Raw genomic sequence first — 27,550 nt, forward strand, 5'->3', positions numbered from 1 at the left:
AAAGAAGTATAACTTCAAAATATTTATAAAAACGAACAAAAAGAATTTAAAAATATATGTTCGTTTGATCTTATTAGACAAGGCGAAAACGGCGGGTTCGAAGGGAAAAATATTCCCATGAGATTTTTTTTGCATAATCACATTCGTGAGACATCCCAGAATAAGGTTCAAGAAGTCGCCCACGTGAAAAGTGGGCCAATTTTTTTTAACAATTTTTTTTAATCAAATTGCAAGAATCAATATTTTTGGCCCGAACAATTTTTTCTTTAATTTTTTGGACCATTCTGGACAAAAAAGGTCTCTTATAATTTTTCTCTAAAGTTGATCGTTTTCGACTTATAACCAATTTAAAATTGAAAAAAACGAAAAATGGCGATTTTCAAGGCTTAATAACTCGGTTAAAAGTTATTATTATGAAAGTCAATATATGACTAAATCAAAGTTTAAAGCCCACCCTACAAGATCCTGAAGAAATTTTTGTCATTATTTTATTACTAAGCTGTTATTTTTAAGTAATAATAATAAGCGCCATACACGTGTGCGGGGCTGTAAATGCTGAGTGCGAGAGAGAAGCCATTCCAGCAGTCCAATTGTGCATCTTACTCGCACTCACATTTACAGCAGCGTCAATACGATCTAACCACTCATTGTTATTAATTAAAAATAACAGCTTAGTAGTAAATTAATGACACAGATTTCTTCAGGATCACGTAACGGCGACTTTATACTTTGATTTAGTCACTTTCTGACTTTCAAAATAATAATTTTTGACCGAGTTATTAAGTCTTAAAAATGGCCATTGTTGCGTTTTTCAAATTTTACCTTGCTTATAACTCGAAAAAGATTAACTTTAGAGAAAAATTATAAGAGACCTTTTTTGTCCAGAATGGTCCAAAAAAACCTAAAAAAATTAGTCCGGGTCAAAAATGTTGATTTTTACAATTTGATTAAAAAAAACTGTTAAAAAAATTGGCCCACTTTTCTCGTGGGCGACTTCTTGAACCTTATTCTGGGATGTCTCACGAATGTGATTATGCAAAATTATCTCATGGGAATATTTTTCCCAACGAACCCGCCGTTTCCGCCTTGTATATATACAATCGGATAAAAATCAACAAAAGATGTCTTTTTGCATAAATTATCGAATACAATCGGTTTCAACCGGTTACCTCACCCCTACAGAATTTTAAGACGACATTTTAGGGTGAGTTTCTCCCTAAAAGGTTAGTTTTATTAACTTACAGCCTCGATGGATATGCTTGGAATATGAATCTTTTGCCGTAACGTAATATATAAATATAATTTAATTATATTTAAACTCACAAAAATTTAAAAAATTTAATTCCGCCCTCTGTATCTTCTGATAGTATTGGTTATACAGTGCCCTGGAATAAAGTGTTACCCCCCCCCTTATTAACTTATTTATTTTTAGCACATAAGCAAAACACTTGGACAGGTCGATTTTTAAGATAATCAAAGTATATTTTAACATCAATGTTTCGAACTTTACGCGATCCCTCTTCAGACGACAGGCATAACTTTGATTTTTTTAAATAGGAATGTATATCATATGACACCTCATTTAAAAGCTTTTCAAACACTGATTACAACAATGTATAATACTTTATTTAATCCTTTTTGAGAGCGTAGGCGCAAAATTTCGGTCGAATTAATTTTAAACACATTAATTTTTTTTTTCGAATCCTGAGAAATCTAATATAGACAAGGCGGAAACGGCGGGTTCGTTGGGAAAAATATTCCCATGAGATATTTTTGCATAATCACATTCGTGAGACATCCCAGAATAAGGTTCAAGAAGTCGCCCACGTGAAAAGTGGGCCAATTTTTTTTAACAATTTTTTTTAAATCAAATTGCAAGAATCAATATTTTTGGCCCGAACAATTTTTTCTTTAATTTTTTGGACCATTCTGGACAAAAAGATCTCTCATAATTTTTCTCTAAAGTTGATCGTTTTCGACTTATAAGCAATTTAAAATTTGAAAAACGCGAAAATGGCCATTTTTAAGACTTAATAACTCGGTCAAAAATTATTATTTTGAAAGTCAGAACGTGACTAAGTCAAAGTTTAAAGTCGCCGTTACATGATCCTGAAGAAATCTGTGTCATTAATTTACTACTAAGCTGTTATTTTTAATTAATAACAATGAGTGGTTAGATCGTATTGACGTTGCTGTAAATGTGAGTGCGAGTAAGATGCACAATTGGACTGCTGGAATGGCTTCTCTCTCGCACTCAGCATTTACAGCCCCGCACACGTGCATGGCGCTTATTACTTATTATTACTTAAAAATAACAGCTTAGTAATAAAATAATCACAAAAATTTCTTCAGGATCTTGTAGGCGGGGCTTTAAACTTTAATTTAGTCATATATTGACTTTCATAATAATAACTTTTAACCGAGTTATTAAGCCTTGAAAATCGCCATTTTTCGTTTTTTTCAATTTTAAATTGCTTATAAGTCGAAAACGATCAACTTTAGAGAAAAATTATAAGAAATCTTTTTTGTCCAGAATGGTCCAAAAAATAATAAAAAAAAATTGTTCGGGCCAAAAATATTGATTCTTGCAATTTAATTAAACAAAATTGTTAAAAAAAAAATTGGCCCACTTTTCACGTGGGCGACTTCTTGAACCTTATTTTGGGATGTCTCACGAATGTGATTATGCAAAAAAATCTCATGGGAATATTTTTCCCTTCGATCCCGCCGTTTTCGCCTTGTCTAATAAATATTTTTGAAAAATTTAAACACAGAATGAAAAATTGCATTACCGAGTGTTGAAATTCTCTTAGAATAAACAAAAAGTTTCTTTCGAATGATATATTTGCAATTGAAAATTAGATTACATTTTCTCTTTTTTTTAACCCCTGTGACTTATTAAAATACACATGATAAAAGTTCTCAGGTACTTTTTACCCTCAATAATGCTGCAATATTTCATTTTGCGTTTAAATTTTTAAAAAAAACTTATTAATTTTCTCAGAATTTGAAAAGAATTAATGCATTTAAAAATATTTCGACCGAAATGTTGTACCTGCGCTCTCAAAAAGGATTAAAGTATTACACATTTTTGTAATCAGTATTTCAAAAGCTTTTAAATGAGGTATCACATGGTGTACTTTCCCATTAAAAAAAATCAAACTTATGCCTGTCACCTGAAGAGGCATTGCATAAAGTTCGAAACATTGATGCTATAATATACTATGATTATTTTAAAAATCGACCTGTCCGAGCGTTTTGCTTATGTGCTAAAAATAAATAAGTTAATAAGGGGGTAACACTTAATTAAGCGCACTGTATTTTATACATATACCTTTCCACATAACAGCAGGTTTAATTTTGAAAATCGGTTATACATACCATTCAAAAATTACCGAGCTCTGAAGTTTGACCCCATTTTTTCTTTATAAAGAGGGAAATGTTTGCGGGCGTGTGTATTATATAAGGTGAAAAAGTTTACACCGTTCTAAAATTTTTTTCTGTTTTTCAAGGGGGGTCAAGGATGATTCAGAACCGATGTAGTTTGTGAAAAAATTTAGATTAAATACTAGACCACTTCGGCGATAATGGTTTAGTGGTTCATAAAGCTTAACGTGTAATCTAGAAACATTACATTCAAGTTTATACATTTAATTTTATAAAAAAACTTTGAAAAATACCTGATACAAGAATAAAAAATCACTAAACGCGGTGAAAATGAGTGATGCACACAATATTCCAGTTACAAAAGAGCTGCTATGAATATTACGTGGCGCAAAAATGTATTTTCATTTTAATGGAAAATAAAATGGTAGATTTATATTGAAAGATTTCACAAAAGAGTACCTTTGCCAGTATTTGCAGTTTAAGGCTCTTTTGCAGCGAGTTTTACTTCATAGCAAACATTGTGGAAAATTCTGTCAAAATAAAACTAGAATTTTATTTTCTATCAAAATGAAAATACATTTTTGCGCTAAATATTATTCATACAAGGACGGATCCAGGACCGATTTTCAGGGGAGGGGCATACAATTTTTTTGGGAAGATACAGGGAGACTGGGGGAAAATTTTTAAAAATTAGGTTTAAAATGGTGAGTTTTAAGGCACTTTTCACACACTTTTGAGTACCATAAATATATTCCAAACTTTATTTTTTCTTATTGGCTTTGGATAAAAGTAGTTTTTAATTTTTTCAAAAATGTTGTATTTTGTTTTCATGTTTTTTTTGTAAAATTTTTTAGTGATAAATTATTTTTTGTTCTTTTTTTGTTACATTGTTACATTTACATACAAAAGTAGTTTTTAGTTGTTTCAAAAATGTTGTACGTTGTGGTTGTGTTTTTTTTGTAAAATTTATTACTAATAAATTATTTTTCTTTCTTTATTTGCTACATTGATTACCGGATTGATAATTAGTAATCTTAAAATTATCAGTTTTAAAAAATTCAGTCATGGCTTACTTAACATTTGGAAAGATTTAGACCCCTAATTAATAAATAATTTGCTCTGAAAGATGAAAATATCTCGAAAACCAATAAATTTAGACATAGGGAACATTATACAAAAATTAACGTACGGTAACGGTACTTTTCGATAGTGACATAAAATACATGGTATTTAATTTAAAATTACTGAGAAACTAATGTAGATCCTTGCGTTTTGACTCACCCTGTATTCGATAAAAAGAAAATTAGCCAATATCAATCATTTTTTTAAATTCTCACAATCAATAATAGTACATTGTTTACCGGGTAGGAAAAGCTTAACATTCCTGGACGACTGTGAAGATTGCTAAGTCGAGGCGCAAGCCGAGACTTAGCAACACAGAGTCCAGGAATGTGGCTTTTCCTACGAGGTAAACATACTATTTTTCCGCAAATCGTTTAAAATTCGACAGATATTGATTGATTTAAAAAAAACGCGATAATTTTATTCCCAAATAAATGGTGCTTTGAAATTCCTAATAAAATTACTTGGGTTACTATGGAAACGTATTGAGGTTGAATTGTCAAACTTGACGCTTATAAATTTAATTGCTGGTGTTCTCGAAAGTAAAATGATAAGTGATGATGAAATTTCCATTCCTGGGACTCCTCCAGAGCTGGTTGAGGCAGTGAATACTGCTTCATTAGAATTATTGCCAAAGAAATCAAGAGAAAAGTACGAAAATGCATACAGACGTTTTATGGATTATCGCATGAGTAAAAATACGAGTTCTTTCTCAGAAAATGTTGTAATGGCATACTTCCTAGACCTTTGTTTAAAGATGAAATCTTCAACATTATGGGCCAATTATTCAATGCTGAAGTCAACCCTTGCACTTAAACACAATGTAGATATATCTACATACTCAAAACTTCGTTCTTTATTGAAACGGCAAGCTCAAGGTTATAGGGCAAAGAAATCTAAGATTTTAACGAAGGAAGAAATTGAAAAATTTATCCAGGAAGCTCCAGATAAAGAAAATTTAATGATTAAGGTAATTTACAAGGTTTTAATAGCAATGTGTTTTCTATCATTTATGTAGAACACTAACAACTGTACGGAAATATCATTTCCTTACAGTAAGGAAATGACATTTCCTTACAGTAAGGAAGTCCTGACTTTTTCTTCAAGAAATTTTGACAGGAATGTCAAAATTTCCTGGCGATTTGCGGAAATAGTATATTGTACAACAAGAGAGAAAAAAGACATATTTCTCACAAGCGCAGAAGTTTGTTGGCACGAGCCGAGGCACGAGGCGAGTGCTATCAAATCGAGCGAGAGAGAAATATGTCATTTTCTCTCGTGTTGTACACTGTACTTTTTCTATGGATGCGTTTTTGTCAAGAGTTAAAACTTCAAAATTAAATAATTTAGGTGCTTTTAGGTATATTATATGCCTAAATTGAAATAAAATACATATATACACATAGGTATTTAATATTATTAATATTTATATACTTTATTTATTTAAAATTACAATCCACAGTTAAACAGTCTTAAAAGGTAATTTTTGATAAGTTTTGACAAGTTGTTTGACATTTTGTTTGACAAAAATAATAATTGTATTTGTATTGTGCATGTTACCATGGAAATGGCGATCATATGTATGTAAACCAGCGGTGAACCCGTGAGAAAAAATATTTCTCACTGCAATGGCCGACTTTTCTCACTGCCTGAGAAATTGTTCGTTTTGAATGTATGTAAGTAGTGAGAGAAGTTGCACATTTTATAACATCCATAGAAAAATATATTTTAAACATTTTAATTTTTATGAACTGTCGTCTCTCCGCAATTGCTTTTCCCTTGAGGAATCGTAGAAAATCTAAAAAACGTCAGATTTTCTAGACAAATGTTTAATTTTAATAGAAGTATAACTTCTTACGTGCGTAGGTGCATACGTTACAAAGTACACACACACACACACACACGTTCTTTTTTTTATTTTTGTGTATGTATTCAGTGCATTTTTGTAAAAAAGCATGTGTGTCTTAGTTAGCGTCAGTTATCGACTACATAAACATAAACACAACTAAATTTAAATTTTATTGAACAACATACACACTTGCCAAGACACTCCTGTTTGAGAATCATTGACATTTTTAGCTCCCCTCGTGTGTTGAGCAATGTCGAAACGAAAGGTAGGGAGTCGGCGCCCCGGTTTCGGTTTCGAATCTGTCCATCTTCGTTCAGATTCGTTCGTTCGCTGTTCGCTCATAAGGACAAAAATCTTCCGCAAACAGTGGCAGAGTACGAGTACGAGGACAAATACAAATTCAGCGTTGTGTTTGCTTTGAATCAAAACACATTCTTGTGAGTCAGACGAAGGCGTTGTGTGAAAACTTTGTAGAATCAATATTTGAATTTGCTCGTCTAAAAATCAGTGTGAATTACATTTAAAAATGGCAATTAGTCGGTTATCTATCATCAAATTTTTGGAATTGGTAAGTTTTTATTTTTTTTTTAAATTTTGTAACATTAAAATTATTATTTTTATATAATGATAATTTGAAAATGAGAAAATATGGGACTTAAATGTAAGATATTTTAAAACATTCAAATCTTAAATAAACTTGCTATCTAAATATTATATCAACAGGTAAAAATTAAACGTTATCAAGGGACAAACAAAATTTAACTGCTCTTTTGTAGTAGTATAAATATACAAAAGTTTTTTTATTGAATGCAATTTTGTATAAAAATATTTTGTGAATGAAGTCACAAAATAAGAACTCTGAAACATACGTTATGTTCATAAACAAGTTTATTTTCGAGAACTCTTTGTATGTGATCTTGTTTCTCTTTCGCTCCTCGTCAACCTCTATCCATACAATCTTGAATGTAGGTCATCCTAATTTGCTTCCATCTTTCTCTGCTCTGTGGCAATATTAACCACTACTAAATATACGGGATATAGCATATAATTATAGCCCTTCTCATTTGCTTTAGATATTTTAATTATGTTTCTGTTACGACATTTTAGTTAATGGGGTCGGTGTAGGTCCAATGCTATTTAACATTCATTTTTTTTTCGAATCCTGAGAAAACTAACAGTTAAGTATTTTTGAAAAATTTAAACGCATAGTTAAAGATGACATTATTATTACTGAGGGCCCAAAGTCCCTTAGAATAAACAAAAAGTTTCTTTTGAATTAAATATTTGAAATTAAAAAACACGCTAAATTTTCCCTTTCGTTTTCACCCCTGTAACTTATTAAAATAATATTTAGAAGCTTTCAGGGACTTTCGGCCCTCGGCAATAATGTAATTTTCATTTTGCGTTTAAATTTTTCAAAAATCTTTATTAGTTTTCTCAGTATTCGAAAAAAAAATGAATGCATTTAAATAGCATTGGACCAAGATTTTGCGTCTACCCCCTTAAGGTGATACAGTAGCGATCAACAGGTAGCCAAAACGCGTTCCAAGATTGCGGTTGTAATTTTGAATAATTTTTCGAGATATTTGGCACACGTATTCGTAATATAATAAAGAATGGCGGTACAGAGCCCAATTTGAAAAATATATTAATATGTGGAAATTCCTCTGTAATTAAATATAATATTAAAAAAACGAGCCTGTACCGCCATTAAGAAGAACAAAAAAAATACACTTTCTTCAAATAAACTTTTTTATCCGATGCCTAGATTTTGTGTCATTTTGGAACTACTAATGAAATAAAAAATTTTAGTAGTTCCAAAATGACACAAAATCTAGACATCGGATAAAAAAAGTTTATTTGAAGAAAGTGTATTTTTTTGTTCTTTTTAATGGCGGTACAGGCTCGTTTTTTTAATATTGTATTTAATTACAGAGTAATTTCCACATATTAATATATTTTTCAAATTGAGCTCTGTACCGCCATTCTTTATTAGATTACGAATACGTGTGCCAAATATCTCGAAAAAATATTCAAAATTACAGCCGCAATCTTGGAACGCGTTTTCGCTACCTGTTGATCGCTACTGTTTCCTCTTAATTCTTATAAAACATGGTCCAGACTTCAAAGATTTGTTTTTTAAAAACAAGATTAACAAGCTGAATTTTGCTGTGGATATAAATTTTAGAGCCCCAAAAAAGGTGCAAAATAGTTTGCCCCTTCTACGCCCGGATTTCTCCCTAAAATACTTCTTCTTACCTTCTCGTAGGGGGGGACAGAAAACATCGATTAATGAAAAATCTCTACAACGTAGAAAAAAATGTTTCAGTTTTTGGAGATCAGCGATTTTGTCAGTTAAGCGCGCGAAATCAATGTTGTAAATAAAATTTGTATCAACCCAACGGTGATGCAAGATCTTACTTCACTTGGTCAATAGCTTCATCCATTTGTTTTACCATACCACACTAATTGTCGAGTTTCAACCGTATCTATAGTAGAATAATACAGGGTGTTTCATTGGGAAAGTAACATACGTTAACTGTAGAAAGAGGACACTTGGGTGGTCTCAAAAATACCATACTTAATGGGTCTTACTTCATTAATAACAAAGATACTGGGTGTTTTATCTATTTTGCCATTTTCTTATTTGGTTCATAACTTTTTAACCACACTGTATGTTTATTTTATATTTGGCACGCAAATATTATTTAAGGTGTACAGTCAACTAATTTATTTAAAATTGTAAAAAATCCAGGTCCGGATTAAAAAATATTGCAAAAATTTTCCGACCCAAAAACAACACCCTGTACATTGAATTTTTTTAAAATAGATTTTGCATTTGAAAAAAGGATGAAAAATAAATTTAGTGGTATCCTTTGAATTTTTGGCAAAATGACTTTTATGGTCAAATTTTGAATTTGAATTCTGAAATTATGTGAATTGCGAAAGCTCGAAGTAGAAAAAAAAATGAAATACGACTTACAACTTGCTAAGCATACTTTATTTTAATTTTATATTTATCACTGAATATTCTTTAAGGTGTCCAATCATTTAATTTATTTACAATTATAAAAAAATCCAGGGTCGGATTAAAAAATATAGGAAAAATGTATGTGAATTGCGAGAGTTCAAATTAAAAAAAATTAAACCGTGACTTAATTTTAATTAATGCCATTATTTATTCTAAATTGGTTAAATCTTAACATTTTAGTGTTTTTTTTATTATGGCGACAAACAATTCAAAACAAATATTCACCTTTAATCAATGAATAAATAATAAAGTGTCCACAAAAAATTCAAAACTTTAATCAACGAACTATCTTACAAATTAAAAAAAAAAACAAAAATTTTTCCAAAAAATAACTTATCAAAATTATAGTAATTGTTCAAAATGACCACCATCAAAATTATAGTAATTGTTCAAAATGGCCAATGTCTTGCTCTTTTTGTTATTTGTCTGACTGACTTCCTAATATCGTCAGGGTTATTCTTCATTTATTGGAAGGCGTCTCGAATCCGCTCAAAAAGTTCTTCTCTAGTATTTATTTCCTCGTTCGAAATTTTGGATATTAGATAATAAAAAGTTATTTTTCAGCAATCTTTTTCTGTTTTTCTTTTAATATTTAAGATAGTTCGTTGACTAAAGTTATGTATTTTTTATAAACTCTGTATTATTTATTTATTAATTAAAGGTGAATATTTGTTATGGAATTATTTGTCGACATGATAAAAAAAATACTAAAATGTTAACATTTTAACAATTTACATTAAATAATGCTATTAATTAAAATTAATAGTCACATTTTAATTTTTTCTACTTCGAGTTCTTGCAAATAACATAATTTCAGAATTCAAATTCAAAATTTTGCCGGAAAAATCATTTTGCCGAAAATTCAAAGTATACCAAACCACTAAATTTAGTTTTTCATCCTCTTTTCAATGAAAAATCTATTTTAAAAAAATTCAATGTACAGGGTGTTGCCTTTGGGTCGGAACATTTTCCAATATTTTTTAATCCGGCCCTGGATTTTTTATACTTATAAATAAATTAAATGATTGGACAACTTAAAGAATATTCAGTGTTAAATATAAAATAAAAATAAAGTATGGTTAGCAAGTTGTAAATCGTAATTAAACTTTCTTTCTACTTCGAGCTTTCGCAATTCACATAATTTTAGAATTCAAATTCAAAATTTGACCAGAAAAGTCATTTTGCCAAAAATTCAAGGTATACCACTAAATTTAGTTTTTCATCCTCTTTTCAAACGCAAAATCTATTTTAAAAAAATTCAATGTACAGGGCGTTGTTTTTGGGTCGGAAAATTTTTGCAATATTTTTTAATCCGTACCTGGATTTTTTACAATTTTAAATAAATTAATTGACTTTACACCTTAAATAATATTTGCGTGCCAAATATAAAATAAATATACAGTGTGGGTAAAAAGTTATGAATCAAATAAGAAAATGGCAAAATAGATAAAACACCCAGTATCTTTGTTATTAATGAAGTAAGACCCATTAAGTATGGTATTTTTGAGACCACCCAAGTGACCTCTTTCTACAGTTAACGTATGTTACTTTCCCAATGAAACACTCTGTATACAGTACCTACTTGCTCCCTTTCTAAAATCTTTCATCTTAATTTATACAGATTGAGTTTTATGTACGGAAACCCTCAATTATCTCGGAAACAGCTTGCACGATTTTTATAGATTTTGGTGGGTAAGGGTTTTCCAATGCGGCCGATATTATGGTGGTATAATTGCGTTGTTGTCAGATTTTCCGTTTTCTGTAACTTTAATGAACTTTCTTATTTTAAATAGAATACCCTGTATATTTTTTGCGTTTTGTGATTATTTTTTGTGTTATATTCCCTATACCTAAATGCCATAATTTCGGAGTTATTGTTACATTTATTTAAAAAAATAATTTTGAACATATTAAAAATCAAATTTTTCGGCCAGCGTAGACATTATTTTAGGTTCTTTGGATCATTGGGAACAAAAAAGATCTTTCGTAATTTTTCTCTAAAGTTAATCGTTTCCGAGTTATAAACAATTTAAAACTGAAAAAAAAACGAAAACTGAAAAAGCACCTAAATTCAAGTTTATTGAAAACATTGATTTTTATAATTTGTTTAAAATTTTGTTTTAAATAAATGTACCAATAACTCCGAAATTATGGCATTTAGGTATAGGGAATATAACATGAAAAATAATCAGTATTTCTTGAGGACCTCAAAACGCAAAAAATATACAGGGTGTTCCATTTAAAATAAGAAAGTTCACTAGATTTCCAGAAAAGCGGAAGATCTGACAACAATGTAATTACCACTATTATTAATTTGGGACTCTCGAATAATTTTTTTCTAATGCCAGGTTAATAAGAGACACGATAGTCCATCACCCTGTCTTAGTCCATTTTTGCAATGGAAGAGTCTTTAGAAATCGTTTTGGATTTTTACCATTCTCTGCTCCTGTGAGTATAAGTTCAGTTAATTGGACAAGACGAAGCGGTGTTTGAAATTCTACCATAGCAAGTAGAAGTTCACCTCTATTAACTGAGTCATATGCGGCTTTGAAGTCCACGAATATGTGGTGGGTGTTGACGCCGAACTCTAGGGTTTTTTCAAGGATCTGCCTCACTGTAAATATCTGGTCCATTGTTCATTTATTAGGGCGGAAACCGCATTGATATCCTCCTACTATTTCTTCGGCGTAGGGGAGGAGTTTTTTGTACAATACGTTGGACAACACTTTATATGCCATATTGAGTAGAGTGATGCCTCTATAATTATCAATTATCACATTAAAACATTTACTATATTCTGTAATATAAATAAATAGCCTAATTCATATTTTTTTTTTGGTTTTTATTGACCTAATAAATGAAAATAATAACGTGAAATCTACATAATTTAACAAATTATTTTTTGAAGTTATACTTCTTTAGGCGCGATTGAGAGTAAAATTTCATAATTCTGCGCGCATGCGCACACAGACAGTATGTACTTAGTTGCAATGAATTGTTCAGAATTAAAAAACGGCTCCGAACTCTAGAGGAAACAGATAAGAGGTAGAGCATTGGACTAGAGATCGAGAGGTCGCGGGTTCAAATTCCGGACGATTCACGTTTTTTTTTTTAATTTTTGGTAGTTTTAATAAAAATATTTTGAAAGTGGTAGGTAAGAAAGTTAGTTTAATATTTAAATAAAATGCAAATATAAACAGTTAAGTATATTTATTTCGTTGAAATTATATAATAAAAGTATAACTTCTTACGTGCGTACAAAGTACACACACATTCTTTTTTCTAACAATAAAACACTGAAAACGTTTGTTTTCTATACTTCCACAAAATTTATTATAACTAAGTGACTACAGCTGTTTCGGCGGAGTGCCTTTCTCAAGTGATATAGTTTACAATGTGTTTGCCTTTTTAAGTCTTCAACTGAAGAGGTTGAGGAGTGGGGAGCTGTTTGTCTCGAGTTGGTCATTCAGAATTATATCTGTATTTTTCAGTTTATTAATTTCCATAGATTCTAAAAAAGATAGCTTAAGGCCTTTATTTTGAATATGTAGAATTTGAAACTCTTCATTGAAAGAATGATTATGATCTAGAAGGTGAAGTGCGTATGTAGAAGTGTCTGTTTTTCTATTGTTGAATGCCCTTTTGTGTTCTGCTATCCGTTTGTCAAAAGTTCTGCCAGTTTGACCGATGTACGTTTTCGGACAGTCACCACAAGTTAGTTTGTACACACCACTCTGTAGTTGCTTTCTCCTTCGGCTTTTATTGTTCTTAATATATTTGCTTAAGTTGTTGTTAGTTCTGAAAGCTGGTGTTATTCCTTTCTTTTTTATGTATCTGGCTATCTTTGTTGTTATCTTGCCAGTATATGTGAGAGAGCAGAAGGTACTGGGTTCTTTCTGTGGTGGTGGATACACTAATTTCAGGGCTTTCTTATGGAGTTTTTGGTTTAAAATTTTGTTAACTGTTTGTTCGTTATAGCCGTTGTTTACTGCTATTTGTTTAATGATGTTTAGTTCCATCTCGAAGTTATTTTTTGTCATGGGAATTTCTGTCAGTCTATGTATCATGCTATGGTAGGCTGCTAATTTGTGTTCTGTAGGATGTGATGATGAATTGTGTATAGTTGTGTCAGTATGGGTAGGTTTATGATATACGGAGAACTCATGTTTGTTGTGTAGTCTGGAAATCGTTACATCTAGAAAGTTTATGGAGTTATTCTGTTCTGTTTCTATTGTAAACTCAATATTATTATGAAGTGAATTAATATATGATAGAAATTGGTCAAGTTGTCTGTTAGTTCCTGTAAAGCATACTAGTATATCATCCACGTATCTCCACCAATATAAGAACTGTTTAAATACGGGATGTTTAGAAATTGTTGTTTCAAGTTGGTTCATAAATATATCTGATAGCAATGGGCTTAGAGCAGTGGTTCCCAACCCTTTATGTCTGGCGACCCACCTTCTGATGTTTTTTCATATTCGCGACCCATCCCTCACCCATGATGATTGAATAAAATAAAGAACACTGTCACTGTACGCTACTCAGCTACTGTAAGAGCCACGCCGCGACCCATCTGAAATCCGCCCGCGGCCCACTAGTGGGTCGCGACCCACCGGTTGGGAAACGCTGGCTTAGAGGATTACCCATAATAAGTCCTGCACTGTTGTTTGTGTATATTTGATTATTAAATTCAAAATAGTCTTGATTTATGCAAATTTCAAGAAGGTGTAAAATTTCAGATGCAATGATCGGATTTGTACTATTATGGTCTAAAAGATTTTTAACTAAAACAAAAGTTTCTGTAGGAGGAACACTAGGAAAAAGATTTTTTACGTCAAATGAAATTAGTCTGGAGTTGTTAGGCAATTGAAAATGTTGTATTTTATTAACTAGTTCTAGTGTATTTTTTACGGTGAATTTAGGTGAAAATTTAGTGTATTCTGTAATAATATCTGACAGTTTTTTTGAAAGTTTATATGACGGAGCTGTATAAAAAGAAACTACAGGTCTTATTGGGTGGTCAGGTTTGCGTAGTTTAATAAAAGAGTATAATTTAGGAGGTTGTGGGTTCATAATATTAAGGTATTTCTGGTCTGTTGGATTTAGTATTGATTTTGAATTTTCAATGGCTAGTTTAATTTGTTTTCGGTATTTTTCTGTAGGGTCTTTGTTTAGTTTTATACTGTTTTGGTTAGTTAAAAATTCTATTGTTTTGTTATTATAGTCTCGTTTGTCGATAGCAATAGTAGTGTTACCTTTGTCTGCTTTTGTAAATATTATGTCATGTTTTATTGATTTATTTTTAATTGAAACGGCTATTTGGTTTTCTTTGAAACAGGAATTATTAGTTTCACTACATACATCAGTAATAGATTTTGAGATGATGCTTTTTTCTATGTTTTTGGCAGTTTTGTTTAACGCTACTTCACATTCTACACCTAAATATTCTAAATTTTTTTGATTATTATGTTGAGGCAAGTTGTGTTTGAATCCTTTCTCTAAAAGTTCTATTTCACTATTATTGAATTTAGTATCTGTTAAGTTTATAAATCTATTGAAAAAACTATGATTTGAAAAATTTGTTGTATGAGTATTGAGTTTTTTACTATTGCAAATTAGATTATTTAGTTTTTTACATTGTGTATTAAATTTTTTGTCTATTATATTATCTACTTCAGTTCTTACTTTAGAATCTAGGATATCAAACTCTATATTATCTAATCTATAATGTAATTCTGAATGACATACCTTAAGATACACATACCTTAAGACATACATTCTTTTTTTATTCGATAAAAGGCCAATCATCAGAAATATTTAAATGGGCGTAAATAACAATAATTTTAAAACCAAAACGATTGTCGAGGGCTCAGTATGTAATGTGTGGACTTATTTCATCAAGATAGGAAGAAGGAAAAATAAAATTTAATTGCAGACACATTAAGAAGCCTTTGATTTTGTATTTTATATTCTGACTAATTCAACCACTAATATGACGGTGATCTTAGTGGTTGAACGATATCTGTATTTATTGCGTTTTTTTAACCAACCTATTAGATTATTTTTTATTTGATTTCCGTGTGAATATGAATGAGCAAACGATACAAAGTTCCGAAGAGTTACTCATCGTTATTTTTAGATGTTACTCCAAAGGTGATAGATCATTTTTATTATTTAAAAATTTAAATAAATATTTTTCTCTGAATACCTTCTGGTGAGTAAGTCAACATGGTGTTGTGATGTGAGCTCGTTATCTAAATATTTTGGGATTAATTAAAATATGATTCAAGGCCACACAAATTTTTGAGAAAGATTCGGTCATATTATTTGTATTAATTTATTATTATTTATGGAAGAAGTGAGTAACGAGTTGAAGGATATAAGATGTAAACTTGTAAAATTCCTTTATGTGCCGAATTTTTCAGAATATTTGGAAATTCTGCCATATGGAAATTATTGGCGTTTGTTTTTGTTATACTTGAGTTGTAAATTGACGATATACCTATCATAAATTTTCTATTTTTAAAGAGTGTGTCATCATTTAGATATTTTACTAAACCAGTTAGGAATCTGCATACACTTCTGAACAAAATTAAAGGCAACAAAAAGAGATTAATAATTGGATTCAGAAAAATTGTTTAAAATATACTAAGTATTTTTGAAAAATTTAAACTCAGAATGAAAGATTGCATTATTACCGATAGTGGAGTCAATGAAGGTTTTCACCTCCGATTTCGTTGAACCTCCATAGATTTTCATGAAAATTGGTAAGTATGTAGAGGATACCTCAAGAAACAAAGGTGACATGGTGCCAACTTGCGCTTTTACCCTGGGGGGGGGGATGCCACCAATTCTCGGGGGTGGAAATTATTTTATTAAAAATAATACCACTTATCGATAGAGGGACAAATTATAAGTAAAATTTGTTATATAAAGTTATTTCAGTAAATCAATAGTTTTTGAGTTATTAAAGATCAAAAGTTTTGATTTTTCCTGAAAAAAATCCATGTTTTAAAGCAGTTTTTCATAAATAACTCAAAAAAGTTTCTTCAAAAAAGTTGTTATTACCAAAATCGAAGATAATATAAAAATAAATAAGTTCCTTATTCGAAAAATCCTTTATTACATATACAAAGTGAGTTATATGCAATTGAATGTATATATTTTTTCCGCGAGTACTCAAATCTTAGTATTCAAGCTTAAATAACAGGAAAACGATGCACTTTGTTAAATATAGATATTAAACATTTTAATCAAGCACTTAAAGGTAACTATCAAAAAGCTATATAAGAAGTCGATAGCATCAAAATTAAGCAAGTTATGATGGAAATAAGAGGACCCTTTCAGATTTTTTAGGGAAGAATGAAAAATGAAACATACGTCATTTCCACAAAAATTAAAATTTATAGTAACCCATTTAAAACTTTATTTATTTTAACATGAGTAATAACTTCAACAATTTTGACCGGTTTAGAATGCATATTTTTGAAAAAAAATACGATTAAAAAAATTAGAATTTTTCAAATTTTCGTGAATTTTATTTTCTTTTGATAATAACTCCAAAAATACTCTATATACTTAAAAAATGGTAGAGAACAAAATTTTAGTTTTAACTTTATTTAAGCTTTTTCTTTTTTTAATATTTTTTTACGACAAAAAATAACCGAGATAGAAACATTTAAAACCTAAATTTTACTGCGAGAACCATGTAACCGGGGCCCTTTCACCTTGTATTAAAAAAAACAAAGGATTTAGAAAATTATGTTTAATACAGTGTTATTGAACTTTTACTTAGCTTTGTAATAGTTTTTGGATAAATCTCATATTTCATAATTTAACGGAGTTATTTTAAAAAAACCAATAACATTTTATTTGAAAAAATTTTATAGCGGAGATTTTGTATGTATATACAGGTTGTGGGAAGTCCAATTAGTCGTTTGTTGTAGGAGATACGAAAAAAGTTTATTAAGGTGAGATTGGGACATAGATAATATCAGAATTTAAATACGTTTCCAAATATACAGGGCCACCCATATTGACAGGGTGAAACAAAATTATCTTTTGTTTAATGGAACACCCTGTATATTTTTACATTTTTGGATTCTCCTCTATGTTTTAGTTCTTAAAATATCAGGTTTTGTGATGTTATACGAAGTAGTTTAAAAGATAATTACGTTTTTATTTTCAAATTTCATAGCAATATTCACCCCCTGTATAATTGTAGTGATTTGACATCAGAAAACCAATTTATGTTCAAGTGATTTTTAATATAATCTATTATTGTTAAAAATTATTAATCTAGCAAAACGTTTAATTTTAGCTAATACAGGGTTGGTCGAAACTGAATGAGTGTTTTCTCAAAGTTTGAGAGTATGAGTTTTCTCAAACGGAACAGCCTGTAATGCCTATAATGAGCATTGTAATGAAATGCTATTGTATGGAACTTTATTATTTCCAGTAATAACCAGTGTATATCTTCCACATTTACTTCATATTTAACGTAGCCTGTACCATAACATTGCACAGATTATTATCCCTGTATATCAACGATATACCATGAATGTGAATTCATACTTGAGAAATGTCCTATATCCAGTCTCACAAAAAAAGGGATTCCTCAAACATAATATATATGCAGACAAAATCAGCCAAAGTGATTTGCGATATTTAATTAAAGGCCCTACCAAGTTGGTTTTGTTGAATATAGCATGGAAGCACGACGATACTTTAGTGATAAGCGTATTTTTCGTAGTAGCTATAGTATGTTGTTTTATATTATGTATTACCTATATTATATTAGTTTTAGTATGTTTCGTTTATCTAAAAAATGTAAAACAAACAAAAATTCTGTTTTTCTTGTAGTTGTTTTTTCGTATAGATATTGTTTTATATTGTAGTAAATTGAATTTAGTTTTAGTATGTTCCGTTTGTTTGTAGAATTATATTTAATTAGATTTGCTTTAATTACTAAAATAAATAAATTTTCAATTATATTTTATGTATTTGTGGAAAAGGAAACCTAGCATTAGCAGCCACATTTCTATAACGGCCAATTGTTTTCTATTTTTAGTGGCCGTTATTGTCAGGTTTTACTGTACCAATAATATTTTATTAAATTATGAAATATTATTTAAATAAAAAATTTATAAACTTGATAAAAGAAAGTTTGCTTAGAATTTACTCCTCTATCTAATTATGGGGTTATTTTTAATAAAATAGTAGCCATGAGAAGGGGTAACATCCACCCCCAGGATAAAAGCGAAAGTTGGTACCACATCATTTTTGTTTCTTGAGGTATCCTCTAACTACTTACCAATTTTCATGAAAATTGATGAAGGTTCAACAAAAAAAGGAAGTGAAAACTTACAGTGACTGCACTTTCAGAAATCTAAAAAATAATTTTTAAAAAAGGGGTGTATTTCACCCCTAAAATGCAAAAATCGCAAGTTGGCACTATGTCACTTTTGTTCCTTGAGGTATTCTTTAACCACTCACCAACTTTTATGAAAATCGATGGAGGTTCAACGAAATCTGAGGTAATAACTCATATCCACCTTCATTGACTCCACTACGAGGGAAGTTATTTAGAATAACCAAAAAGTTTCTCTTGAATGAGATATTTGAAATTAAAAATCACACTAAATTTTCTCTTTTTTTTCACCCCTGTAGATTATTAAAATAAACATTATAGAAGTTTTTAAGGACTTTCGGCCCTCGGTAATAACGTAATATTTCATTCTGCGTTTAAATTTTTCAAAAATATTTATTAGTTTTCTCAGGATTCGAAAAAAATGAATACATTTAAAACACATTGAATATTTTGACAGGCGACATTTTGCGCATATATGCTCTTAAGTCACAATTGATTGTAATGAAAATTACATTTTTAATTGCTGTTTGACGTTTCGATTTGCACTCCGAAAATGGTTTTCAACAAAAGATTATTTAGTCCAAGTAATGAAGCTTAAAATAGGACAAAACCTCGCAATTTTTACAGAATGGATCGATTTGGTTGAACATTTGAGAATATGTAGTGGATAGTCCAAGGATTAAAATCTATATGATGCCGAAAGGCGCTTTTATCATGGGGGTGGTTGCCACTTCATCTGGGGGGTGAACATGTTTTATTATATTTTATATTTTGACCGCAATAGTTAGTAAAAACGTTCATTCTAAGCAAAAAACGTTCTATACATTTTTTTGATAAAATTGATAGTTTTCGATTTATTCGCTATCGAAAGTTTTAGTTTTATATCGAAAAAATCAATGTTTTGATTATATGAAAATAAGTTTTCTGCCAATAACTCCAAAAGTTTTCGTTTTATCAAAACAATTTCTCTTAACAAAAATGTACCTTTTGAAAAAATAAACAAAACCGTTTTTATAAATTTTCTTTAAGATCAATAGTAATCGAGCTATACTTTATTATATGTTGGCTCTTCTTCGTCAAATGCTAAATATTGGAGTTTCAAAGTCAAAAGACGGGAAAACTATGCATTTTTCGAGGACAACTTGTTTAAACGAATTTAAAGTATTTAAAAATATTTATCTCCAGAAATAAAAAAAGTCTCTAGCTTAAAAATTAAGTATACGAAAAAATGTTTAAAATATGAAATTGTATCCTATTTAATTTCAAAGAATCTGGTTTGCAAAATTTTTTTTTACGGCAAAAATTGAGTGAGCTATTGACAATTAAAAATTTTAATAACATGCAAAAACCACCTTTTCCAAGCCTTTCAAAGTCACCTCTATTTGTGACTGGGGATTTTAAAAAGATTTAATATTAATAGGCTTATATGTCTTGTAAAAACCTACAAAATTCTTTTTTACCAAAAATAAAAGAAAGAAATGTCTTTCTAAGATAAAAAATAAAAAAGTTAAGGTTAAAAAATCAATATATTTATTTGAAAAAAAAGGAGAAATCCAATTGGAAGCATACTAATGTAAGTTAGCGGTGTTTTCAGTCATTGGCCTTATTCATTCTTATTTATGTATGTATTATTAATAGATTCTAGAAGTTTGACTGGCTTAGAATGATTACTTTTTAAAAAACTTAAGTTAAAAGCGAATAACGAATTTTTGTAGTTTGGTAAAAAATGCAATTTTCTTTAGAATAGAAAGATTAGCATCAGAGATACGAAAAAATGTTTCAATATAAAATTGTAGGACATTTAATTCCCAAGAATTTGGTTTGAAAAAATTTTTTCTACGGAAAAAATTGAGTGAATCGTAAATGAGTATATCGAAAAACATTGATTTTTTCGATATAAAGCTAACACTTTTGATAGCGAATAAATCGAAAACTATTAATTTTATCAAAAAAATGTATAGAACATCCCCCCTCATGGTAATAGCGCCTTTCGACATCATATAGATTTTGATCCTTGGACTATCCACTACTTATTCTCAAATTTTAAAGCAAATCGATTCATTCTGTAAAAATTGCGAGGTGAAAAGCTTGGGTTCCTGCCTTATTCTAAATTATTGAGCTTGTAGCGGATTCACAATAATAATTAATAATTAACCGCCTGCCACACATGGCTTGACTGCCTCAAGCGTGGGAGTAGGCCAAGTTAGTTTTTTACTGGACACAAGTGTATGACAGCTGAAATGTGTAGTACGAGATGTTACAAAAATAGGGCTTTTCATCGATTGTCATTTATTTCGAGCTTCTATCATATGTTGTATAATCTGTGTATAATATTAATAGATATACACGGATTATATGACATATGACAGAAGCTCGAAACAAATGACTGTGAATGAAAAGCCCTATAGTCCCATCTAGGGATTCATCAATTTTTTTGTGGGACTAATTTTTAATAAACAATCAAAACGTATAACTCATTATTTTGCTCATAAATTAAAAACATTTGCTCATAAAAAAACTTAAATTCTCATCTATTGACATTTTGAGAAAAAAAGATACAGAAAATGAGATATGCTAAATTTAAATCGGTTAATAAACAAAAATGTTATTAAAATGAACAACAGAATCGCTGTTTTTGAATAATTAGTAAATTTTTTATTATTTATTAATTTTTTTATTATTTATTAGGGGGGGGGGGTGGCGCGTCCGACTACTGGACTTTCAAAAATTTGTCGGACAATATTACCAGCTAATTATAAATATTGTTATCAAACAAGTCGAAGGTTATACATTTTATGACTTTTTGTGATGCGTGCGCCTTCTATGGGGGTGCTCTGTAGAATCATAAATTATGTTTTTTTGGCAGGATGGTTACATATAAATACTTAAAATTTACTGGTAATATTATCCGACAAATTTTTAAAGTATATTTACGAAACGTCCCCCTTCCGAAAATTTTCGGAAATAGAAAAGTTGCCCGACTCGACATGAATATCTGACTGAACAAAAAAAGGATCATGATGGAGGTAATATTTTTTTTAATGGTGGACCCAAGGACCGCTCATCGCTCAAGAAAAGTGACATTCACAACTCACAAAATGCATAATTCCAGTTGTCTAATTGACTCCAAATACCCTTTACTTTTATCAGGAAAAATGTCACATAGATGTATACTTCTATGGTGGTAGTGCCATTATTCCTTTGGCGGAAAATGGATACTTTTATTCCGAAACAATGACAATTTTCAGCTACGCTGTGACATTCTAAGTAAACGTACCGTTATTTATTATAAAAACCATTGTATTTCGAGAAGTGATATATCTCAAAATTTTGATCTTTTTTCTTTGTTAAATCAGATATAGTTTTTTTTAGTTTAGTCATTTTTTAAGTTGGGACAATTTTCTTCCAGATAAGCGATATATTTATGTATTATATCAATATATTTTCTACCATATAGAGTAGGTATTTATAGCAAATTTCAAAAATTTTAAAAATTTTAAATAATCTCTTGGTTTTGTAAATGAGCATACACATACTATCGTCCATAAATACTCTGGGTTAATTAACAAAATACAAGGAAAAGTTATTTACCAGCAATTTCATTGCTGGAATCGAATCTTACGATTATATATTAATAATATAGGTATGCAAAGTCCGCAGATAGTGTGCTACTTTTTTATAAACAAAATGGCGCCCGAAAATCGTGTTTTTTTTCAATTTTTACTCTATAACTCCAAAGATTTTAACTTTACACCAAAAATACTCAAATAAAAATTCACCGTAATTAAATTCTGCATAGAGACGTGATTTTCCCGATTTACTTCGACGAAAATTTTCCCCGCAAAATGCGGGTTTTTCCAGCAAAATCTTTAATTTTCAACCAAAATTTTAGATAAGTAATTGTTTATCTATAATTAAATAACTTGGTAATATCAAAGCTCTTTTGGTATAGATTATAATTCCAGAAGCTAATGAACAGTTTAGCAACAATTAAATTGTTACTTAAAAATTTACGGTCGTTATAATAACCACAATAATTATGATACATAGGAATAACTATGATTTTTGTATAAAAAGACACTGTACCTATCTAATATACTATACAGAATTGAAATTGGACTATTTAAGCGGCCTCAGCGGCCTATTTTTTGGCTTATAAACAAATAGAATATCTCGGGAAATATTAAATTAAATCCTGAAAATGGTATTGGAAAAAAAGCGGCAGGACGCTTCTTCTAAAAGAAAAAACGTTTAATTGTGATGAGTGGTTCCTGAGATACAACCGGTCAAAGTTGACCAGCATTTACAGCAAAGATATAAACAATAGGATCATAATTTTCGAATCATCACCTTTTTATTTTTATCTTCTTTCTCCACACCAATTTTCATATCTTTAAAATACTCATAGCATATATTATTATAAAAAAAAACTGTCGATATTACGAGTAAAATTGCCAAAAATCGCAAAATTCCAATCATAAATTAGGTTGGAGAAAATGTAATCTCAAAGTTCAAAATCGGTATACGTTAAAAAAATGCATTCTCTCGGCTTCCCATGGAGCAATTTTCTTCATTCTTTTTTTATTCCCAAGTAACTCGAGTAAAGCCATCTAACTAATGCATTATTAAATGTCAAACTTGCTTTTGTTTTGTTATAATAGATTAATTTATTTATATGAAAAGAAAACTACATATTTTTTCCAGTTGTAAACTTTTTTTAGATAAACTTACTACAAGTGTACCTTTTAACGTTAAAAACACAAATATACTCATTTGAAAGCTGTTTAATTATTTAAATAATCTTTATTTAAACAAATTAAAAATTTTTGTAATAATAAATAAATTAGTTTATTATAACAAAACAAAAGCAACTTTGACATTTAACAATGCGTTAGTTAGATGGCTCTACTCGAGTTACTTGGGAACAAAAAAAGAATGAAGCAAATTGTTCCATGGGAAGCCGAGAAAATGCATTTTTTTAACGTACACCGATTTTGAACTTTGAGATTGCATTTTTTCCAACCTAATTTTTGATTCAAATTTAGCTATTTTTGGCAATTTTCACTCGTAACATCGATAGTTTTTATTATAATAATATATGTTATGAGTATTTTAAAGAAATGAAATTTGGTGTGAAGAAAGAGGACCGAAATAAAATGGTGATGGTTCGAAAATTATGATCCTATTGTTTATATCTTTGCCGTAAATGCCGCTCAACTTTGACCAGTTGTATGCCAGGAACCGCTCATCACAATTAAACGTTTTTTCTTTTAAAAGAAGCTTCTTGCCGCTTTTTTTCCAATACTGCTTTAACGATTTAATTTAATTTAATATTTCCCGAGATATTCTATTTGTTTATAAGCCAAAACATTGTTTATAATTTTAAAATATTCCTGAGGCCGCTTAAATAGTCCAATTTCAATTCTGTAAAGTACATTAGGTACAGTGCCTTTTTATACAAAAATCATAGTTATTCTTATGTATCATAATTATTGTGGTTATTATAGCGACTGTAAATTTTCAATTAACAATTCAATTGTTGCTAAACTGTTCATTCAATTTCTATCGGCTTCTGGAATTATAATTTATACGAAAAGAGCTTTTATATTACTCAAGGGCGGATCCAGGACAGATTTTCGGGAGGGGCCATGAACTTTTGTTGAGAGGAAAACCGGGGGTATGGGTGAAAATTTTTAAAAATTGGGGTTAATCTGGTGTGTTTTAGGCACTTTTCACATATTTTTGAGTGCCATAAAGACATTCAAAACTTATCGTTATTAAAATTGGGGTTAAAATGGTGTGTTTTAAGTTTTAGGGCACTTTTCACATTCTGTTGAGTGCCATAAAACATTCAAAACATCGTTAATTAAAGTATTTTTATTTGTCTAGCTCAGTCTGCAAATATTTACATTTATATTTTTTTAAACTCTCGGAGCGGGGCATGGCCCCCATGGCCCCCTCCCTGTTATTTAAAAAAAAGTTATTTAAATATTGATTGAAAACTATTACTCATCTAAAATTTTAGTTGAAAATTAAAGATTTTGTTGGAAAAACCCACATTTTCCGAGGAAAGTTTTCGTCGAAGTAAATCGGGAAAAACATGTCTCTATTCGGAATTTATTTACGGTGAATTTTTATTTGGGTGTTTTTGGTGTAAAGTTAAAATCTTTGGAGTTATAGAGCAAAATGCTCTATAAGCTATAGGAGTTATAAGCATCTGCGGACTTTGCATACCTATATTATTAATATATACAATCATAAAATTCGATTCCAGCAATAAAATTGCTGGTAAATAACTTTTTCCAAAAATGGCATATTCTCCGATAATCTCCTCAGACTAAAAGTCGCCAGTAGGTACCATGTGACCTATAATCATAGTTAACTCTCCCAGCGGATACCAATTATTTTCAATTACATTTACAGCTCTAGAGATTGGAAAAATGCTGAGATGAGGCAGTATGACTTCATTTTACAAACCAAGGATTTCATAACGTTAACTGAGTAAAAAAGATAGTAAAAAAAAATAAATACTTACTCGAAAATTTGAAACTATAAGACCAAAATGTAAATACAAAGGTGTCTTTCACTTCAAAAAATCTTTTTTCTTGCTTCTTTCAAATTTTGATCACAAGTTTCAATCGTAATTACCCTATTTTAAGGGGGTAGGAACAAAATCTTTGGTCCAATGTTATAAATGCATTCATTTTTTTCGAATCCTGAGAAAACTATTAAGTATTTTTGAAAAATTTAAGATTAAATTATTACCGAGGGCCGAAAGCCCCTAAATACTTCTATAATATTTATTTTGGTAAGTTACAGCAGTAAAAAAAAGAGAAAATTTAGTGTGATTTTTTATTTCAAATATTTTATTCAAAAGAAAATTTTTGTTTACTCTAAGGGAATTTCGGCCCTCGGTAATATCGTAATCTTTCATTCTGCCTTTAAATCTTTCAAAAATATTTATTAGTTTTTCAGGATTCTAAAAAACTGAATGCATTTAAATAACATTGGACTTAGATTTTGCGTCTACCCACTTAAAATAGATATGTATGGACATGATATAAAGATTTTACAAATTTTTCATATCTGTTAGTTTTCAAGTTTGCTTGTGCAGACCTTGTATAATAGTGCCTCTTCATATTTTATATCTTCTTCTTTAAGTAACGTCTCCTAATCGGAGGTTGGATATCATGATCATTATCTTGACTCTATCCACCGCTGCTCTAAAGAGTTCTATAGAACTGCATTTAAACCAGTCCCTTAAACTTTTTTAATCATGACACTCTCCTTCTTCCTATACTCCTTCCTGCTCCTATCTTATTATATTTTATATAGATACATACAACTTAAATAATGAATAATCAAAAATAATGAGTCGTAGTAAAATTATTTATTTTTTATTATTTTTGGTGTTAAATTTAATTTTAATTTTCCCATAACATTATTTTTAGAGATACTTTTAATGTATGTTGTCACAAATATTGTAGAAAAACAACTATTATCGAAGTTCAATGAGGTTAATTTCATCAGGCACACAATTAAAACATACTTAAAAATAAACATTAGTCATGTTATGTTGTTACCAGTTTAGAAGCCATTGTTCTAAAATCAGCTGTTCGGTTAAAATGCAAGTCTAGGTAAAATTAAATAGAGTAAAACACCCGTGATGAGCTGCCCCTCCCCCACTTGCAAAAATTAAAAAACAAAATCACTACTTAAAAAACACAGACCCCACCACTTAAAAATAGGGATATTGAATCGATCTTTGCGACAGAATTACGAGCTATTTATGAGCTCTTGAAATGATATAGTTTCGATTTTTGAGCTCATCCCCTTCACCCCCAAACAACCCTTTAATTGATTTAACTTAAGAGAAACATGCTGAAAAAAATTAAAATATATCGTATCGCGGATATAATTCCTATAGCTTATATATTCTAAGAATGAACTCTTAAATCACGTGCATCTCCATTATTGAGCTACAACCCTTTCGCAAGAAAACCACCCCATCTTCCCGGCTTAAGAGAGAGTACTTAATAGTTATTTATGATATAAGTGTTAAAACTGCACGTTTAAGGCACGCATGTGAAAGTTTGCAGAATGAGCGATAGCGAGTTCTGCAATTCACATGAGTGCCTTAAAGATGTACTTTTTAACACGCATATCATACAATATTTTTTCTACAAACGTAATTACAGGACAATATCTACAAAAACTTTTACTTGAACGTGACTGACAATCCATTTTTATATTTTTTTGACATTACATCAAAATTGTCTATACGGTCAATACGAACTGCAGTGCCTTAAAAATATTTTAAAGCACTAGTGCCTTAAAGTAGTATTTTTAACGCTCGTATGGAGTACTAAAAATTGCATTTTTAACACAGTTGTAGAAAAAATGCATTAAATTAATTATTTGGCGACTAAATATCATTTAATAATTTATGAGCACCCAAAATACGAGCATTTAGATCATTAAATTGCAATTCCTCTTGTATAGTGCAGTCACTAAATGCGCGTGATTTAAGAGTTTATTCTTAGAATATATTATAAGCTATAGGAATTATAACCGCGATACGATATATTGTAATTTTTTTCAGCCTGTTTCTCTTAAGTTAAATCAATTAAAGGATTGTTTGAAGGTGAAGGGTTCCCAATCTCAAAAATCGAAACTATATCATTTCAAGAGCTCACAAATAGCTCGTAATTCTGTCGCAAAGATCGATTCAATATCCCTATTTTTAAGTAGTGGGGGCTGAGTCAGCCCCCCTCGCACTAAAATATTA

The 27,550-nt window shown here is 30.0% G+C and overlaps 1 protein-coding gene across 1 annotated transcript in view; it reads left to right on the forward strand.

Annotated features, from left to right (window-relative positions):
- The first annotated feature begins 6,607 nt into the window (after positions 1–6,607).
- LOC114326828 (protein snakeskin) overlaps positions 6,608–27,550 on the forward strand; it is a 46,237-nt gene continuing 25,294 nt past the window's right edge. The window contains exon 1 of the mRNA XM_028275280.2: positions 6,608–6,926. Coding sequence (XP_028131081.1) covers positions 6,885–6,926 — 42 coding nt within the window. The 5' untranslated portion in view covers positions 6,608–6,884. The remainder of the gene's footprint in view (positions 6,927–27,550) is intronic.

Source organism: Diabrotica virgifera, chromosome 3 (assembly GCF_917563875.1).
Source record: "Diabrotica virgifera virgifera chromosome 3, PGI_DIABVI_V3a".
Taxonomy (NCBI): Eukaryota; Metazoa; Arthropoda; class Insecta; order Coleoptera; family Chrysomelidae; genus Diabrotica; species Diabrotica virgifera.